The sequence below is a fragment of the Podarcis liolepis genome (genome assembly GCF_965112155.1).
Source record: "Podarcis liolepis genome assembly, chromosome: 8".
Lineage (NCBI taxonomy): Eukaryota > Metazoa > Chordata > Lepidosauria > Squamata > Lacertidae > Podarcis > Podarcis liolepis.
In genome coordinates, this window is record NC_139560.1 from 42,520,067 (window position 1) to 42,534,431 (window position 14,365).

Consider the following 14,365-nt stretch of genomic DNA (forward strand, 5'->3'; position numbering starts at 1 on the left):
TCTCACTCTCCCTTTTTCAAGGCTAAACATACCCAACTCTCTCAAGGGTTCTTCTTAAGGCTTGGTTTCCTTGATCATCTTGATTGCCCTTCTCTGCACACATTCCAGCTTGTCAATATCCTTCCTCAATTGTTGTGCCTAGAACTGGAAGCAGTGCTCCAGGTGTGGTCTGAGGCAGAATAGAGAGTTCTTTTACTTTCCTTGATCTGGACACTATTCTTCTGCTGATGCAGCCTAGGATAGCATTAGCATTTTCTGCTGCTGTATCACACTGTTGACCCATGTTATACTTGTGGTCTATTAAGACCCTCAGATCCTTTTCACATGTAGTACTGGCAAACCAGGTGTCTCTCATCTTATAGCTGTGCAGATGGTTATTCCTACCTAAGTGTAGAACCTTACATTTGTCCCTATTAAATTTCATTTAGTTAGTTTTAGCCCAGTTCTCCAGTCTGTTAAGGTCATATTGAATCCCAATTCTGTCTTCTGTGGCATTCACTACCCTTCCCTGTTTGGTGTCATCTGCAAATTTGATGAGCACCCCCTCAATACCTTCATTCAAGCCATTTATAAATATGTTGAACCACCACGAGCCCCGGACAGAACCCTGCAGCACCTCACCTGTCCCTTTTTTCCAGGATGTTGAGGAACCATTAGTTCTAGGATCTTTCCTGGTATCAATGTTAAGCTTACCAGTCGGTAGTTACCTGGGTCTTCTTTCATTCCCTATTGAAGATGAGGACATCATTTGCCCATCTCCAGCCTGCAGGGACCTCACTTGTCCTCCAATACTTTCCCAAGATTATAGACAGTTCTGCTTTTGATCTTTGAAAACCACATACAGTACCGCTCAGGACGCTTGCACCATCAGTAGAGCATGAGACTCTTAATCTTAGGGTTGTGGGTTCGAACTCCATGTTGCGCAAAATATTCCTGCATTGCAGGGGGTTGGACCAGATCTCCTTGTGAGTGGCAAGTTAACCAAGTATTTTTCAGAGATATATGCCTTTCTTTTGCACATACGGTAACTCTTGCAAAATAAGCAAATGGGTGTGTTTTAAATGAAAAATATGTGGTGGTAACTGAGCTTCTTGGCCTATCAAGTGTATTCTACATATTTTTCCAAATGGCTTGGAAAATTTGCATGGAATCTGCCTTAGATGAATCACATCTCTTCAATTTATCAGTGCTAGTTAAGTAAAGCTTAGTTGGCTTGTGCACCATTTGCTTATAAGATTCATTAAGTTAGGGCATGTAATTAACAGCTGAAATTCAGATTTTGTTTGTAAATGCCTATATTTAAGTATAGGTTGATTTATAATATGCCTTAGCTGAAAATATTGGAACATCTGGATGATATACATTCATTCTATTCTTTACTGTCTCATACGATATCACATATTTTTCCATCACCAAAATTTGCAATTAAGTTAAAGGTCATAGTCCTACTGAACATATGATAAACCTTGTAATTTGAAAGTTTCTTTTACAGTGGTACCTTGGGTTACATACGCTTCAGGTTACATATGCTTCAGGTTACAGACTCCGCTAACCCAGAAATAGTACCTCGGGTTAATAACTTTGCTTCAGGATGAGAACAGAAATTGTGCTCCAGCGGCGCAGCGGCAGCGGGAGGCCCCATTAACTAAAGTGGTGCTTCAGGTTAAGAACAGTTTCAGGTTAAGAACGGACTTCTGGAACGAATTAAGTACTTATCCCAAGGTACCACTGCAGTTATAATTCTTTCCTCAAAATGTAAAAATTTGCATAACTTATACTTTATATTGATGTTAAACTAACTTTTGTCCCTCTTTAGCTTCCTTGTACAATTTTGATCTATTTTTTTAAAAAAAATAATTAGGCAAGATATGTAAGCCACAAAGAGAGTATTTTACTGGGCCATTTAACTTCTGGAGAAAAAAGAAGTTTTCCATGTGTTTTTTAATATAAGCAAATTATCTGTGCAAGTAATTAAGTAAGATTTTTCTGTGCAAATCCCATGGGAGTGAAGAAACAACTAGTGCCATCACCCCTAGTGGGACTTGTTCTATGTTCACGCAAGGCATGTGGGGGAGGGATGAAAGATGCATATAAGATTTCGGCCACCAAATAAGTACTTTTAAATGTTTTTTTCCAGGCAGATTTTTAAGGATGTGACATCAAAAATCTGCCTGGAAACAGGTTGAGGCAGACTATATTCTATCCCCTCTGAGATCTGAGAAGGACCAGAATTTAATGGGTCTCGTGGTTTACAGGTGGTTTATTCTCTAGTATTCTAATGTTAATGCTCTTGTCTAAAACTATTTCAACCATGATTGTTTTGGCAAGTGTGTGTATGTACAGTACCTTTTAATTTCAGAGCAGTCAGTCATTTTTTTATTAAGTGTTTGTTCCTTCTCCAGTTCTTAAAGCAATTATCTGAATCTAGATAATCCAAAACAGGTTATAAAGGAGATATGTGCATGCTTAATAACCACTTATTACAGTGCCATACCTTTAATCAATGTGAAATTAAACAGTTTTTGTTAATTTTGGTAAATTGGTTCTATCCCCTCACAGTGTTTTATGCAATGGAGATTTTAGGTGTTCTCCTAAAATTGCAATACTGAGGAATCTGAAGTCCATGTCCAGTGTACTAAAGTAGCATTCATGGCTCATAGAAGATGTTCACATTTAGAACCAACAACCCACCCCTATTTCTTCAGCATAAAAATCCTTTGCTTGTTTCCCCCCCTTATTTTAGATATACTTTTATATAAGATATTGCCCCTTTTTGATTTGCTGGTTTGTTATCCTAACTGAAAGAGTCCAATTCTTGATTTTTAAAAAAACCAATATTGGTATGAATACCATTTTAACCATAGTTATTCTTCCTGGAAAATAGTTTCCCCTAGTGTATTATAAAACCTTCACACTCTCTATAAAAGGATTCATGACTATTTGCATGGCGACCACAAATTCAAGCTCATTCAATTGAAAAGTGGGATATATGTGCATTTATATGAATGAATAAAATTTCATTCTCCTCTCACATTTATAACAAATGGAATTGTGAATATTTCGTGCTTTGATAATATAACTGCCAAATGCAAAGTCCCTTTACAATGGCCAGGTATGATAGGAGTTGTTACCCAAAGTATCTGGAAAGATCACCAAGGTTGATTTAGTTAGTGCTCTGAAGCTCCTCTTTTCTGGAACAAGGAACACCCACCATCATTTACAAATCAATAGGTTTATAAGGATGATATTTAAATTAATCAATGTTCTTTGAACAAAGGACAACTGAAAACCCTTGGTGATGAAAAGGAAGGCTAGAGCTTCTTCTATAAATAGAAAATAATTGTCTTATATTAATTTAATTGGGATCCCGGCAATCAAGAAAGATACGGTAGATGAGACAAAGAGGCATGGCTGACTGGGGAGCATGGTCCTTGAATGGGGAACCCAGAATCTTTGCACTGGTCTTGGCTGAAAACTCATTGCTTCAGCCTCCAGCTTAAGATTCTATGAAACCAAGAATTATCTCTGTGAAACCAAAAACAATTTAGTCCTAGGCAATTGGGAAGGGAAGGGCAAGCCCAGGAGCCCAATCCATCCAACTTCTCCCTCTCCCCCAGCATTTCACCAGGGCAAGGAAAGTCTGAAATGAAATAGAGCACGTTCCACAAGTCTCTTTCAGGACAAGCCCCATGACATTTAGCAAGAGAGCTGAATTAATAACCCGGCCCTTCTTAGACAGCAAAAGCTTTAAGTGAAAGGGAAGAAAAGGAAGAAAGTTGCATTCACTTTTTGCACCATATACTCGCTGCTGCTGCCTTGCAGTGTTTCCTTTCACCCTGACTCCTTCTGGGGACTATCGCCAGACCCAGCAAGTCAGTAGCCAGAAAAGCCCTGCAGCCCATTGAATTTCTATACTGGAAATGGTGCTACTAGCTGCAAGATGGTGTAAAGGCAGCATCTTATGTAGAGCTATCTGGCTACAGCTTCTCTTCAGTCTACTGGTGAGTAGAACAGAATGTTGAATTGGTTGTATATCAATAGTAAGTAGCCAGAATTCATCGTGAAATAAAGGGACCAAATAAAATCTATGTAGATATTTGTATTTAACTATTCTCTGCCAAAGACTACGGCCATTACATTACACTCTGGAGTATGGTGAGAATAGTATGTGCTAAAATAAAGAACATCTGCTTTATTTTATGTAGCTGATGTATTTTTAAATATGTTGCATGTCTTAGTACAGGAGACATCCCCTACACTGACTCTTGGCAATGCTGAATACGAAACAGTTGCTATTATTATTTAAACTTCTTGCAACAATTCTAGTATGCCTTTCTAATTGTCAAAATAACACTGAAAGTCTAAAGATCATTGTGGGGTCCTATTTATTGTTTTTAAAAAGGTATGCTAATAAGCTGATTACATTTAAAGTAGTTGATGCATGGAACTGTTTGGTACAGTTTAATGGAATCACTGTGCTCCAGCATCAGGAAAATAAATTTTGATTTAAGGAACTTTAATACGCTGATATCAACAAACTTTTGAGAGGTCTGGAAACTTACCATCACAGAAAATGTCTAAGCCTGAAATCCTGTGCCCATTTATCTGGGAGTAAGCCCCACTGAACTTAAATGAATTCACTTCTGAGTAGATATGAATAGACTTGTGCTCTAAGTGTTCTATATTAATTTCTTTGCATCAGGTATTGGCTCTCTTTAGAATTTTTTAGAAGGGGAAATACTCAGTGACAGATAATATCAGCAGGATTGTTTCTGCATTTGTACTGAAATATTATAATAAGGATTATGCTAAAATAAATGAGTTTTTATTTGATTCTTTGGGCCAAGTCCTAGTTAAATGTGTGGGGGGCGGGGCGGACAATTTCTGTTTTTGTTAAATTCTCTTGTATTTATTTCTTGTGGGAATTTATGGTCAGTAAATTATTGCTGAGATCCTATCCTGGCTATGTATTGGAAGTGGTTTGTAATATTTAATAATAAGATTGCAGATACACTGCTCTAGAGATATTTATGGTCATTCCGAACAAGGAATCTGTTTTGTTACTCTATTTACATAAAATAAAAAATGAGAAGATAAAGCAGAGAGGGTGGCTTCAGTTCCCATCAGCCCCAATAAACATGGCCAATTGTCAGAAATGATGGGAGTTGTAGCCAATAAAGGCCACAGATTTCCTACCCCTGAGGCAAAGGAAATGAGACTGGGGCCAGACCACATATCAGGAGAAATTTGGTTCGGTGTTAGAACTTGTACTAAATAAAATAAAACAAAAAGATGGAGATAAGGAATTTATGGAAAACCTGGCCATGTCAGAGTCACAACAGGAGTGCAATATGTAACACACATCATCACATTTAGGAACTTCCAGGAAAAGACTCGTATCCTTTCACTTCAGTCAGTTCAAACCATTAGGAAGGCATATGGTATAGGTCATATATGACTGTACAACTTCTGAATTAATGTGGGGCAGGAGTTGCTTGTTTTTAGTTTCGGCTGAGATCTACAGGTTTGTGTCTGACTCTTACACCTTGTTTGGGCCTTTGGATTGAAAAACTATTGACCAGTTGCAAATACCCCCTTTTGGGAGAAGGTGATAGAGGCTGTGGTGGAGTAGCTGCACATTTTTGGAGGACACAGATTATCTAGGCCACAGAACCAAGTTGCTCTTGGTCGTCTCGATGGATGACCTCTGCAGAGAGTGTCACCTAGCTGCTGCTTCTTGATCTCTCAACAGCATTTGATACCATCAACCAAGGTATCCTCCTGGAACAACTCCAGGGAATGGGAATTGGAGGCACCATATTACAGTTGTACCTTGGTTCTCAAACTTAATCCATTTCAGAAGTCTGTTCCAAAACCAAAGCGTTCCAAAACCAAGGCGTGCTTTCCCATAGAAAGTAATGCAAAATGGATTAATCCATTCCAGACTTTTAAAAACAACCCCTAAAACAGCAATTTAACATGAATTTTACTATCTCATGAGACCATTAATCCATAAAATGAAAGCAATAAACAATGTACTGCAGTCACACAATCAATCAATCAGTAGCTGAACTGGGTTCCACAGAGTCACAAAAACAAAACAAAAAAGCCGCAAAAATAAAAATGCAAAATAAATGACAAAAACAGACAGACCTCAGCGTAACACCCAAAATGGAAGTGTGGCACTCAAATCAGAAGTGTAACACTCAAAATGGAGCACGTTTGGCTTCCAAAAAATGTTCACAATCTGGAACACTTACTTCCGGGTTTGCAGTGTTTGGGTTCCAAGTCGTTTGAGTACCAAGGTGTTTGAGAACCAAGGTACCACTGTACAGTGGTTCTGATCCTACCTTTGGGACCGAGTTCAGAGAGTAGCATTGGGAGATAGCACTTATCTCCACTGCTATTTAACATCTACACTGTGAGTGGTCATTAGGAGTTTTAGAGTGAGATGCCATCACTCAGCTCTACTTCTCAGCTCTACTTCTTAATAACATCTGAATCAAGAGAGACCATGCAGTTCCTGGGCTACTGCATGGATACTGTGGTGAGATGGATGAGGGAGAACAAGCTGAACTTGAATCTTGGCAATGTGGAGGCACTGTGGGTGAGTAGTTCCCGGGTCTGAGAAATTGGCCAATGGCCTACCTTGGATGGGCTTGCACTCCCTCTTAACAAGAGGTAAGGGGGTGGCAGGATCTACAGATCTGGTCTCCGAGGAATGAATCACCTATTGCTGCTGCTATAGTGCCACTGGCAGTTGCAGCATACTCACTGGAAGCTGGATCTTCCTCCACAGTGGCCCCTCTAGGAGGCACTGCTGGTCTCCTTCCACCCTGCTCCCAATGTTGCTATTTATCTCACCCTTGTTCCTGATGTAGATCTTCACTCCCTCTTCTTCCCTGGTGATGGGAGGGGGCCACCATTTTGTGATTTGCCTCAGGTGCCAAAATGACTTGGGCTGGCCTTGAAGCAGCAGGTTCACAGTTTGGGAATGCTTCTAGATCCAGCTCTGTCACTGGAGGCTCAGACAGCCGCAGTGGCTAGAAGTGCCTTTTACCAAGTGCAGCTGGTTCAACAGCGACGGCCATTTCTGGACCAGGAAAGCTTTGCCACAGTAGTTCATGCGCTGGTAACTTCAAGACTGGACTATTGCAATGTGCTCTATGTGGGGGCTTCCCTAACACTTGATCCTGAAGCTGAAGCTAGTGCAGATGTTTATAAAGTTTGTAAGAGTTTTAATATTTTTAGTCTTTTATTGTGGTTTTAACCTTTTTATGTTTTAAATTACAGTTGTATAATTTTTAGTTATAATTTCATTGTTTTATCCTTTTTGTAAACCACTGAGGTTTTTTCTACAAGCAAGCAGTATATAAATATTATGAAATAAATAAATAAAACAAAGGGAAACTTTGTAACACATGGTTTGCAATATATTTTCCCCCAGTCCATTCACACATCTTGAATGTGATTAGATGCTGAATGATACATTATTTACTTTATACCAGAACTAATATTCTCTTCCTGCATTTGCTTGCTTTAATGATGTCTCTTGCAAGTGCAATACAAATATTGGTGGCTTGTAATACTAATCTGAAATAAGATACAAGAAGTCTGGCTTCCAAAGTTCTTCTCTAAGTATTACAAAAGAGAGCACAGCAGAGGTTATATTTTCTGAGAATCCTCCGGAAAAACAATCTCTCAAAGGACCTGTTGATGGCATTTTACCATTGCACTGTGGAGAGCGTATTAACTTATGGTCTCTGTGTGTGGTTTGGGAGCTGCACAGCCAGGGAAAAAACAATGCTATCCAGGGTTGTAAAGACTGCAGAGAGAATAATTGGGTGCACTCTTCCCACCTGAGATCAAATCTATGCTGCCAGGTGCCATAAGAAAGCAGCAGAGATAGTGCAGGATAGTACGCACCCCGGAAATGATCTCTTTCAGCTTCTGCCTTCTGGAAGAAGGTATAGGGTTATAAAGGCCAGGACTAGCCACCTGAGAAACAGTTTCTACGCAAATGCAATTCTGGTTCTAAATGCAGCATAAGGGGTCTCTATAGTATAGTGTATTTTAAAATGGGGTTTCAGAGTTTTGAGGGGTTTTTGAATGTTTTATGTAGTTTTTATGTAGTTTTATGTAGTTTTTATATAGTTTTATGTAGTTTTTCAATTTCATTGTTCTGCATGGGACAATGACAATAAATATATTGTATATCGTAGAATATACACCCAGCTTCCTGCCGACTCCCTTACCTACTTGCAGCTTCAGAAATAGTGGAATGGAAACAGGAAGCAGGTCCCTCTCCATTCTTCCCTGGTTCCTGACTAACGGCCATAGCAGCAAGTCAAGCGTAACAGAAAGAGTGAAGAGGGAGATACACTCCTGTCACTCTTGCTTCAAGACCCCTCTTCTTTCACCATTGTAGGAACACCAAACCTAGTTAGTGGGCAAATGGGAGATGGCTTGCAAACAGATGGTAAATTCATGGGAAGAAGGAAGGGAATTAAGGGGTTCACTGGGCTGGGGGAAACTGTTGCATTCCTGAAAATATAATTAGGAATATGAGTGATGGAGTCTGTTGATCAAGCTTGAGGTTTTTTCCAGTTTTGAGGGAAACAGTTTATTTATTTATTTCACTACATTTATACAGTATATCACTTGACTGCAATAAAATCTCTAAGCAGTTTGCAAAATTCCAAGGACAATATTCTTCATTACTGATATGTTTAATTCTCTCTCTTTGTGTGTTAACTTTTAGTAGAGTCTCTTATTTGGTGTAAAGGAACCTGAAGCAACATATATTTTGAAGATATAGGAGATCCATTAATGGACATTTTGCTTCTCAGCTGAACCCTTTACAATTCACAGGTCTTTTGAATTTGGGGTCAGCAAATAAATTTGCTGGAATGAGGAATACAGGATTGGGATACGAGAACTCTACAGTTCCACTGATGTAGACGTTTGTTGTTATCAAAGCAAACTAACTGCTGAATACTTTTAGAATTTAAATAACAAGCCAATCAATACAAAGTTTGTATTGAAATAATTTTGTTGCTTCATGAAAAAAAGAATGATTTAAGGTTTTGGTCTCTCTCTCTCTCTCTCTCTCTCTCTCTCTCTTTAAGGTATTGAGTTTATCTTCTGAAGCTTGCAAGAAAGTAACTTTTAATGTCCCTCAGAAACTAAAGGCAGGGGCATTTGTCGGCCAAGGTGAGAATCAAAGAATGTGTTATTGCTGTTGTTGTCAAATATGTACTATTTGAAAACCAATAATATATAGGCAAATTAAAATTTAACCCAAGTTGTTTCCAGATTCTGGAGTTCAAATTCTAAGGTTACCTAAATTATCCTACATATTATGCGAATTGTACAGATCTGGAGGACAATAGGCTATGGGGAGTGCCGAGACCACCTGTGCCATCAACAGCTAAGCAATTTGTGGCCAGGGCAGCGGGGACTCCTCTGCCTGTCTATCATAAATTTGATTTGGCACTAAATATAGTTTCAGACACCTTTGTTTGGAATTACGTCTTTGTAAACTATTTTTCCTCCTCATTTCAACTAGTCCTTTAAATTTATATTTTCCTACAGTAAACATGAAACAGTGTCTTAATCATTCTGAAATTATTTACTCAAACAATCCCAATTTCACAATTCAAGAAGATGGCTCATTGTATACAACAAGGGATGTTTCCCTGACTTCCCATGAAATCATCATCACCATATTTCTTAAAAGCAATCATGAACAGGAACAAAAGAAGATACATATTAGTTTGCTCACACATTCAAAAAAGGTAAGCATATCTGATTTGCATCAGTATATCTTATCCTGCTTTTTTCTGCTCTTTTCACTTCTTCCTCATCTTTTAGTGCTGCTGTTTTACTTTGAAGGACAATTTTCATGACTCTGTGATCAGAATCTGAATGTGTATTGTTGGAATCTTCTCCCAAATTACTGCTAAATATTCCACTAAAAACAGAACTGATAAAGCACAGATAAAAATAGAAAGTTATAACCTTGATCAATGACATAATACAAATTCAACATGGAAGAAAAAAAAAGAATTTAATGGACATAGCGCAAGGACAAAAATATTAGATTTGTTTCGCGTGACATAAGAATGCTACTATTCCCATATGCTACAATTATCCTAGAAGTCAGGAAGTCTTATTAACTGTTAAAATATTTGTAATTCTAGCAGAGAGATAGACACAGAGGGACTGAAAAATAAAGTGATGCAACACATAGGGTGGCATCCAACTTAATCAGAGGAGACCCATTGAAATCAATGGATTTAGGTGCCTTGAATATGACTTGGCTGAATACTGCTCATGATTGCTATTGTTGTTTGCTTAGTTATCTCTCCCATTCTTCTAGGTCCCAATAGCAAAGGCAAGACATTTACGAGATACTTTTCTTAGACGAACTAAACGGAGATGGGGTCCTGTCCCAACTATTTTAATGGAAAACTCACTTGGACCTTATCCAATGCAAATTCAACAGGTATGTTTTAAATTCACCTCTTCATTTTTACTTTTCAAATTATCAGTCAAGGATTTTTGAGCAGCTTGGCATATGTTATAAGTGATCAGTAACAGAACTTCAATCAATAGAAACTATGATTGAAGCCTTCAGATACACAGCATACTCTCTGCCCTCCAATTCTTGCTAGGCAGCCAAGAACTTTACTGTTAAACCCATCGTTTGTGTCTATAAATGATTGCCGCATCTGGTAAACTCATCTGTCTGGGGGAATTGTTTGTTGCATCACTGTTGCTGATATATACATTGCTGCAGAAATCTGGGATTAGGGAAACCAGTTTGTCTCTGCCTACATCTTTTGAAGAAGCTTGTAATTGCAATGTAAATATCTAAAGTCAGCTATTTAACACCAGAGAATGAAATCCATTTAAATGCTTCAGCTTTTGCCTGGAAGTACCAAGGAAACAACAGCTTGAGTCTGATGGGAGTTCAATATAAGGCTTTTACATTTGTAAGCAACTAGCTATGTGGAACAGCCTAATCATATGAATTCTCCCTACTCTCACCAGGAACATGGTAAGCAAGTCACAAGCATTTTAGACTTTGCATGGAGCTACTATCACATGAAACATTTATTTCCTGTGTCCATAATATTTGAATTGATGTGTAAATATTTTGTTTTTGCATCTTGGGATTGCTAATGGATTCTGAATAAATAGACAAGAAAACAAGATTTTGTTAATTATTATTTCTGTTTCAAATTGGTTTGCATTTACACAGCTGCTTTCCGACACATCCCTAACATACGATATCAGATACTCCATAAGTGGTCATGGTGTTGACAAGCCACCATATAATTATTTCTACATAGAGGAGGACACTGGAAATCTATTTGTTACGTGTCCAATCGATCGGGAAGAGTACCCAGAATTTCAGGTATGGGTTTCAGACTTCTGTTTACGTATTTACTGATAAGTAAGAATTGGACAGATCCATTGTATTTCTTTTACTAAAAGTTTCTCTGAACAGGGCTGCCTTCAGATGTTTTCTAAAAGTTGTGTAATTCTTTATCTCCCTGACATCTGATGGGAGGGCATTCCACAGGGAGGGCCCCCACTGCTAAGAAGGCCCTCTGCAGTATAGTCTCCTCAAGGTAAAGAATTAAAAATGAATGAACAGATGCAACAATTATCTGTTGCAGTTGTCTGTATGTTACTTTTTTGACAGGTAACTGCATGATTGAGGGAAACACGCAGGGAAATGAGTTTTCAAACACTGTATCCACTACAGAGAAGCTGTTTTTGGTAGCCTCACAATGTTTACATTAGTCCTCAATTCTTCAATAGAAGGTGAGAGGGATTTGGTTGGTGAGCAACATGTAGAATCATCAGCAGGCCATGCACAGCATCAACTTGCCAATCAGAGCCAGATGTTCCTGTACATGTAAATAGGTGGGAGGAGAAGACTGATTTACTGGCTGCTAGCAGGACCAAGGCACTCAAGGAAACCTGAGAAGGCATTTGTGGGTTTTCTTACAGATGAAAGATAGCAACCAGCCTGCGCTCACCCCAGCCTATTATCTTCCTTTACTTCACAGCTTTCTGATAACACTTGCCCACTCATACTAGTGAAACAGTTCAGGAAAAGGTGAACAGGCAAGCAGACACAAAGAACATGATGCTTGAACCAGACATTTGACTGACTAGATGTCTTTCCTCCTAAACCAGGGGTCTGCAACTTTTAAGACAAAAAGAGCCACTTGGACCGAAGGAAAAAAAAAACTGGGAGCCGCAAAACCATTACAACATTTAAAACAGTGGGGAGTGTCAGGGCACACAATGCGCCTCCTCCCCTCGCTAGAGCCGCGGCAAAGGTGTAAAAGAGCCACATGCGGCTCCGGAGCCGCGGGTTGCTGACCCCTGTCCTAAACTGTTGTTCTGGGCTGCTGTGTTGATATTTTGTCATTGGCTGTATTGTGGTTTTATTTTATGATTTCAATGAAAATTGTACTTCCTATAACCATTCAGTAAAGAGGAGACTACAATAATAAATATATAAATACTAACACTCAAGGTGCAGCGCCAATTGATGGGGATATATATGAAAACCTGTCCACAAAGATGGATTATAGTTGAACCAGCAAAAAGGTACTTGCCCCACCTTCCCTTCACTGTTCCCATGTGGTCTTTCCTATCTTTCCCATACAGTATCTCCTTCTTCCTTCATCTCTCCTTTCCATGGCCCAAATGGCTGTGCCTAGTCCCTTATTTGTTTCCTTGCCTCAGGCCCCTGTTTGAACACACAATTGCCTTGCACAAGTCCTTCTTTCCCAGGCCATTCAATGGACTACTTTATTTGACCATCGCTTCCTCTGTACTTCACTTTGTATGACGCACAACTCCTTTGTACCTCCTTCACATGGCTCTTGGACTCTGTCCATTTCCTCTTACGCCACTTTACCTCATGTCCCTGCCTCCTTTCTCTCTTCTTCTTAGTCCAACTCAACTGTAGCCTATCCTTATGTCTGTTTTTAAATGCATATACTCTGGGAGATCACGGAGACACAATGTCCCATGCTTTTCTGGATGTACAGGTGGACTGCTCACCACAAAGGCCACACACAGCATATAACAGTCTGTTCACCTTGGCAGATTCTTGTTTAGAAACTTGGACTGAAGTAATTGTATCCTGATTTGTTAAAAATATATATTTTTTCTGCTTCAGATCAACTAGCAAATAAATGTTTGTTTGTTTGTTTGCTCTTTTTTATACAGTTGATTTGCTATGCAATGACAGCAGATGGATATACACCAGAGATACCACTTGTGCATATAATTAGAATAGAAGATGATAATGATAATGCCCCAGTGTTTGAGCAGGACGTTTATACTTTTCTTGTCTTTGAAAACTGTGGAATTGGTAATTTTAAAAATCTTTTCTTTTTTAAATAAATCATGCTTAGTTTAGACAGCAATATTTTAAAGTACTAATTAAAAACTGAGGTGCTGTGAATTGTATGTAAGCTCCATATTATTTTTATTTGCTATAATTCTGAGCTAATATCTGAGTGCCGAAAAATAATAATCTACATATAGCCCTATTCAAGGATTCTGATTCTGGTTGGAGTAATCATATGACAGCCCCCATCCTCAGTCACACGGGGCTGAGAGGCCTACCTCCATCTTCATAGCCATCATTCTTGTTACTCTCGATAGGAGCCAACTCCTAGGGGCTGGGGTGTGTGTCTTTGCTCCCCTAGTAAAATATTTGAGGGGGTCAGGGGCCCCTAAAGTTTATGGGTATTGTCATCCAAATGGCTTCCATGCAACATATCATGTGAAATGATTATGCAGGGCAGGGCTTACATGCCCCCCATATTTCATTCAAGTTGGCATCCCCTGTTGCTCTCCATGAGTTAGAGGGCAACTGTGTGAAATGGGGAGCCTTCTATACTTGTGGAGTCTCCCCATGCATTTTAAAATACTGATTTTGCAGGTGTCTACAAGCCGTACAAATACAGTAGGTTCCCTGCTTCCCACAATTGCTCTCTAACCGATGAGAATGATGATGAGTAAGCATGATACTGGTCAATTCATCTCCAGAGTGTACCTGCTCCCCAAATGAGTTGTTGCTATAACCAGCAGGAGAACTTCGGTTTCTCATCAAATAAAGGGTGGTGAACCACTGTTCAGCAATGCAGTCCTAAAATAACGAACTTCACTATTTATGCAGCAGGAAGTCCCCAACAGCGGGGGAAACCAATCTGTTTCAAATAAGAATATAGAAAGATGCATAGACAGATATATCTGTTTCATTGATCAAATGTTAAGAACGGTTATATTTCTCTACAGATGTTTTAAAATAGGTATACTTAGGTAT

The 14,365-nt window shown here is 39.0% G+C and overlaps 1 protein-coding gene and 1 long non-coding RNA gene across 2 annotated transcripts in view; one reads left to right on the forward strand and one right to left on the reverse strand.

Annotated features, from left to right (window-relative positions):
• LOC310713522 overlaps window positions 1-14,365 on the reverse strand; it is a 73,095-nt gene that overhangs the window by 40,544 nt on the left and 18,186 nt on the right. The gene's annotated exons all lie outside the window — the stretch shown is intronic.
• LOC310713815 (desmocollin-1-like) overlaps window positions 1-14,365 on the forward strand; it is a gene marked incomplete at its 5' end in the record, with an annotated part of 56,841 nt that overhangs the window by 30,415 nt on the left and 12,061 nt on the right. Inside the window, 5 exons of the mRNA XM_083518383.1 lie at window positions 8,429-8,479; window positions 9,595-9,797; window positions 10,382-10,507; window positions 11,267-11,422; window positions 13,261-13,405. Of these exons, the coding sequence (XP_083374509.1) occupies window positions 8,429-8,479; window positions 9,595-9,797; window positions 10,382-10,507; window positions 11,267-11,422; window positions 13,261-13,405 (681 nt within the window). The remainder of the gene's footprint in view (window positions 1-8,428; window positions 8,480-9,594; window positions 9,798-10,381; window positions 10,508-11,266; window positions 11,423-13,260; window positions 13,406-14,365) is intronic.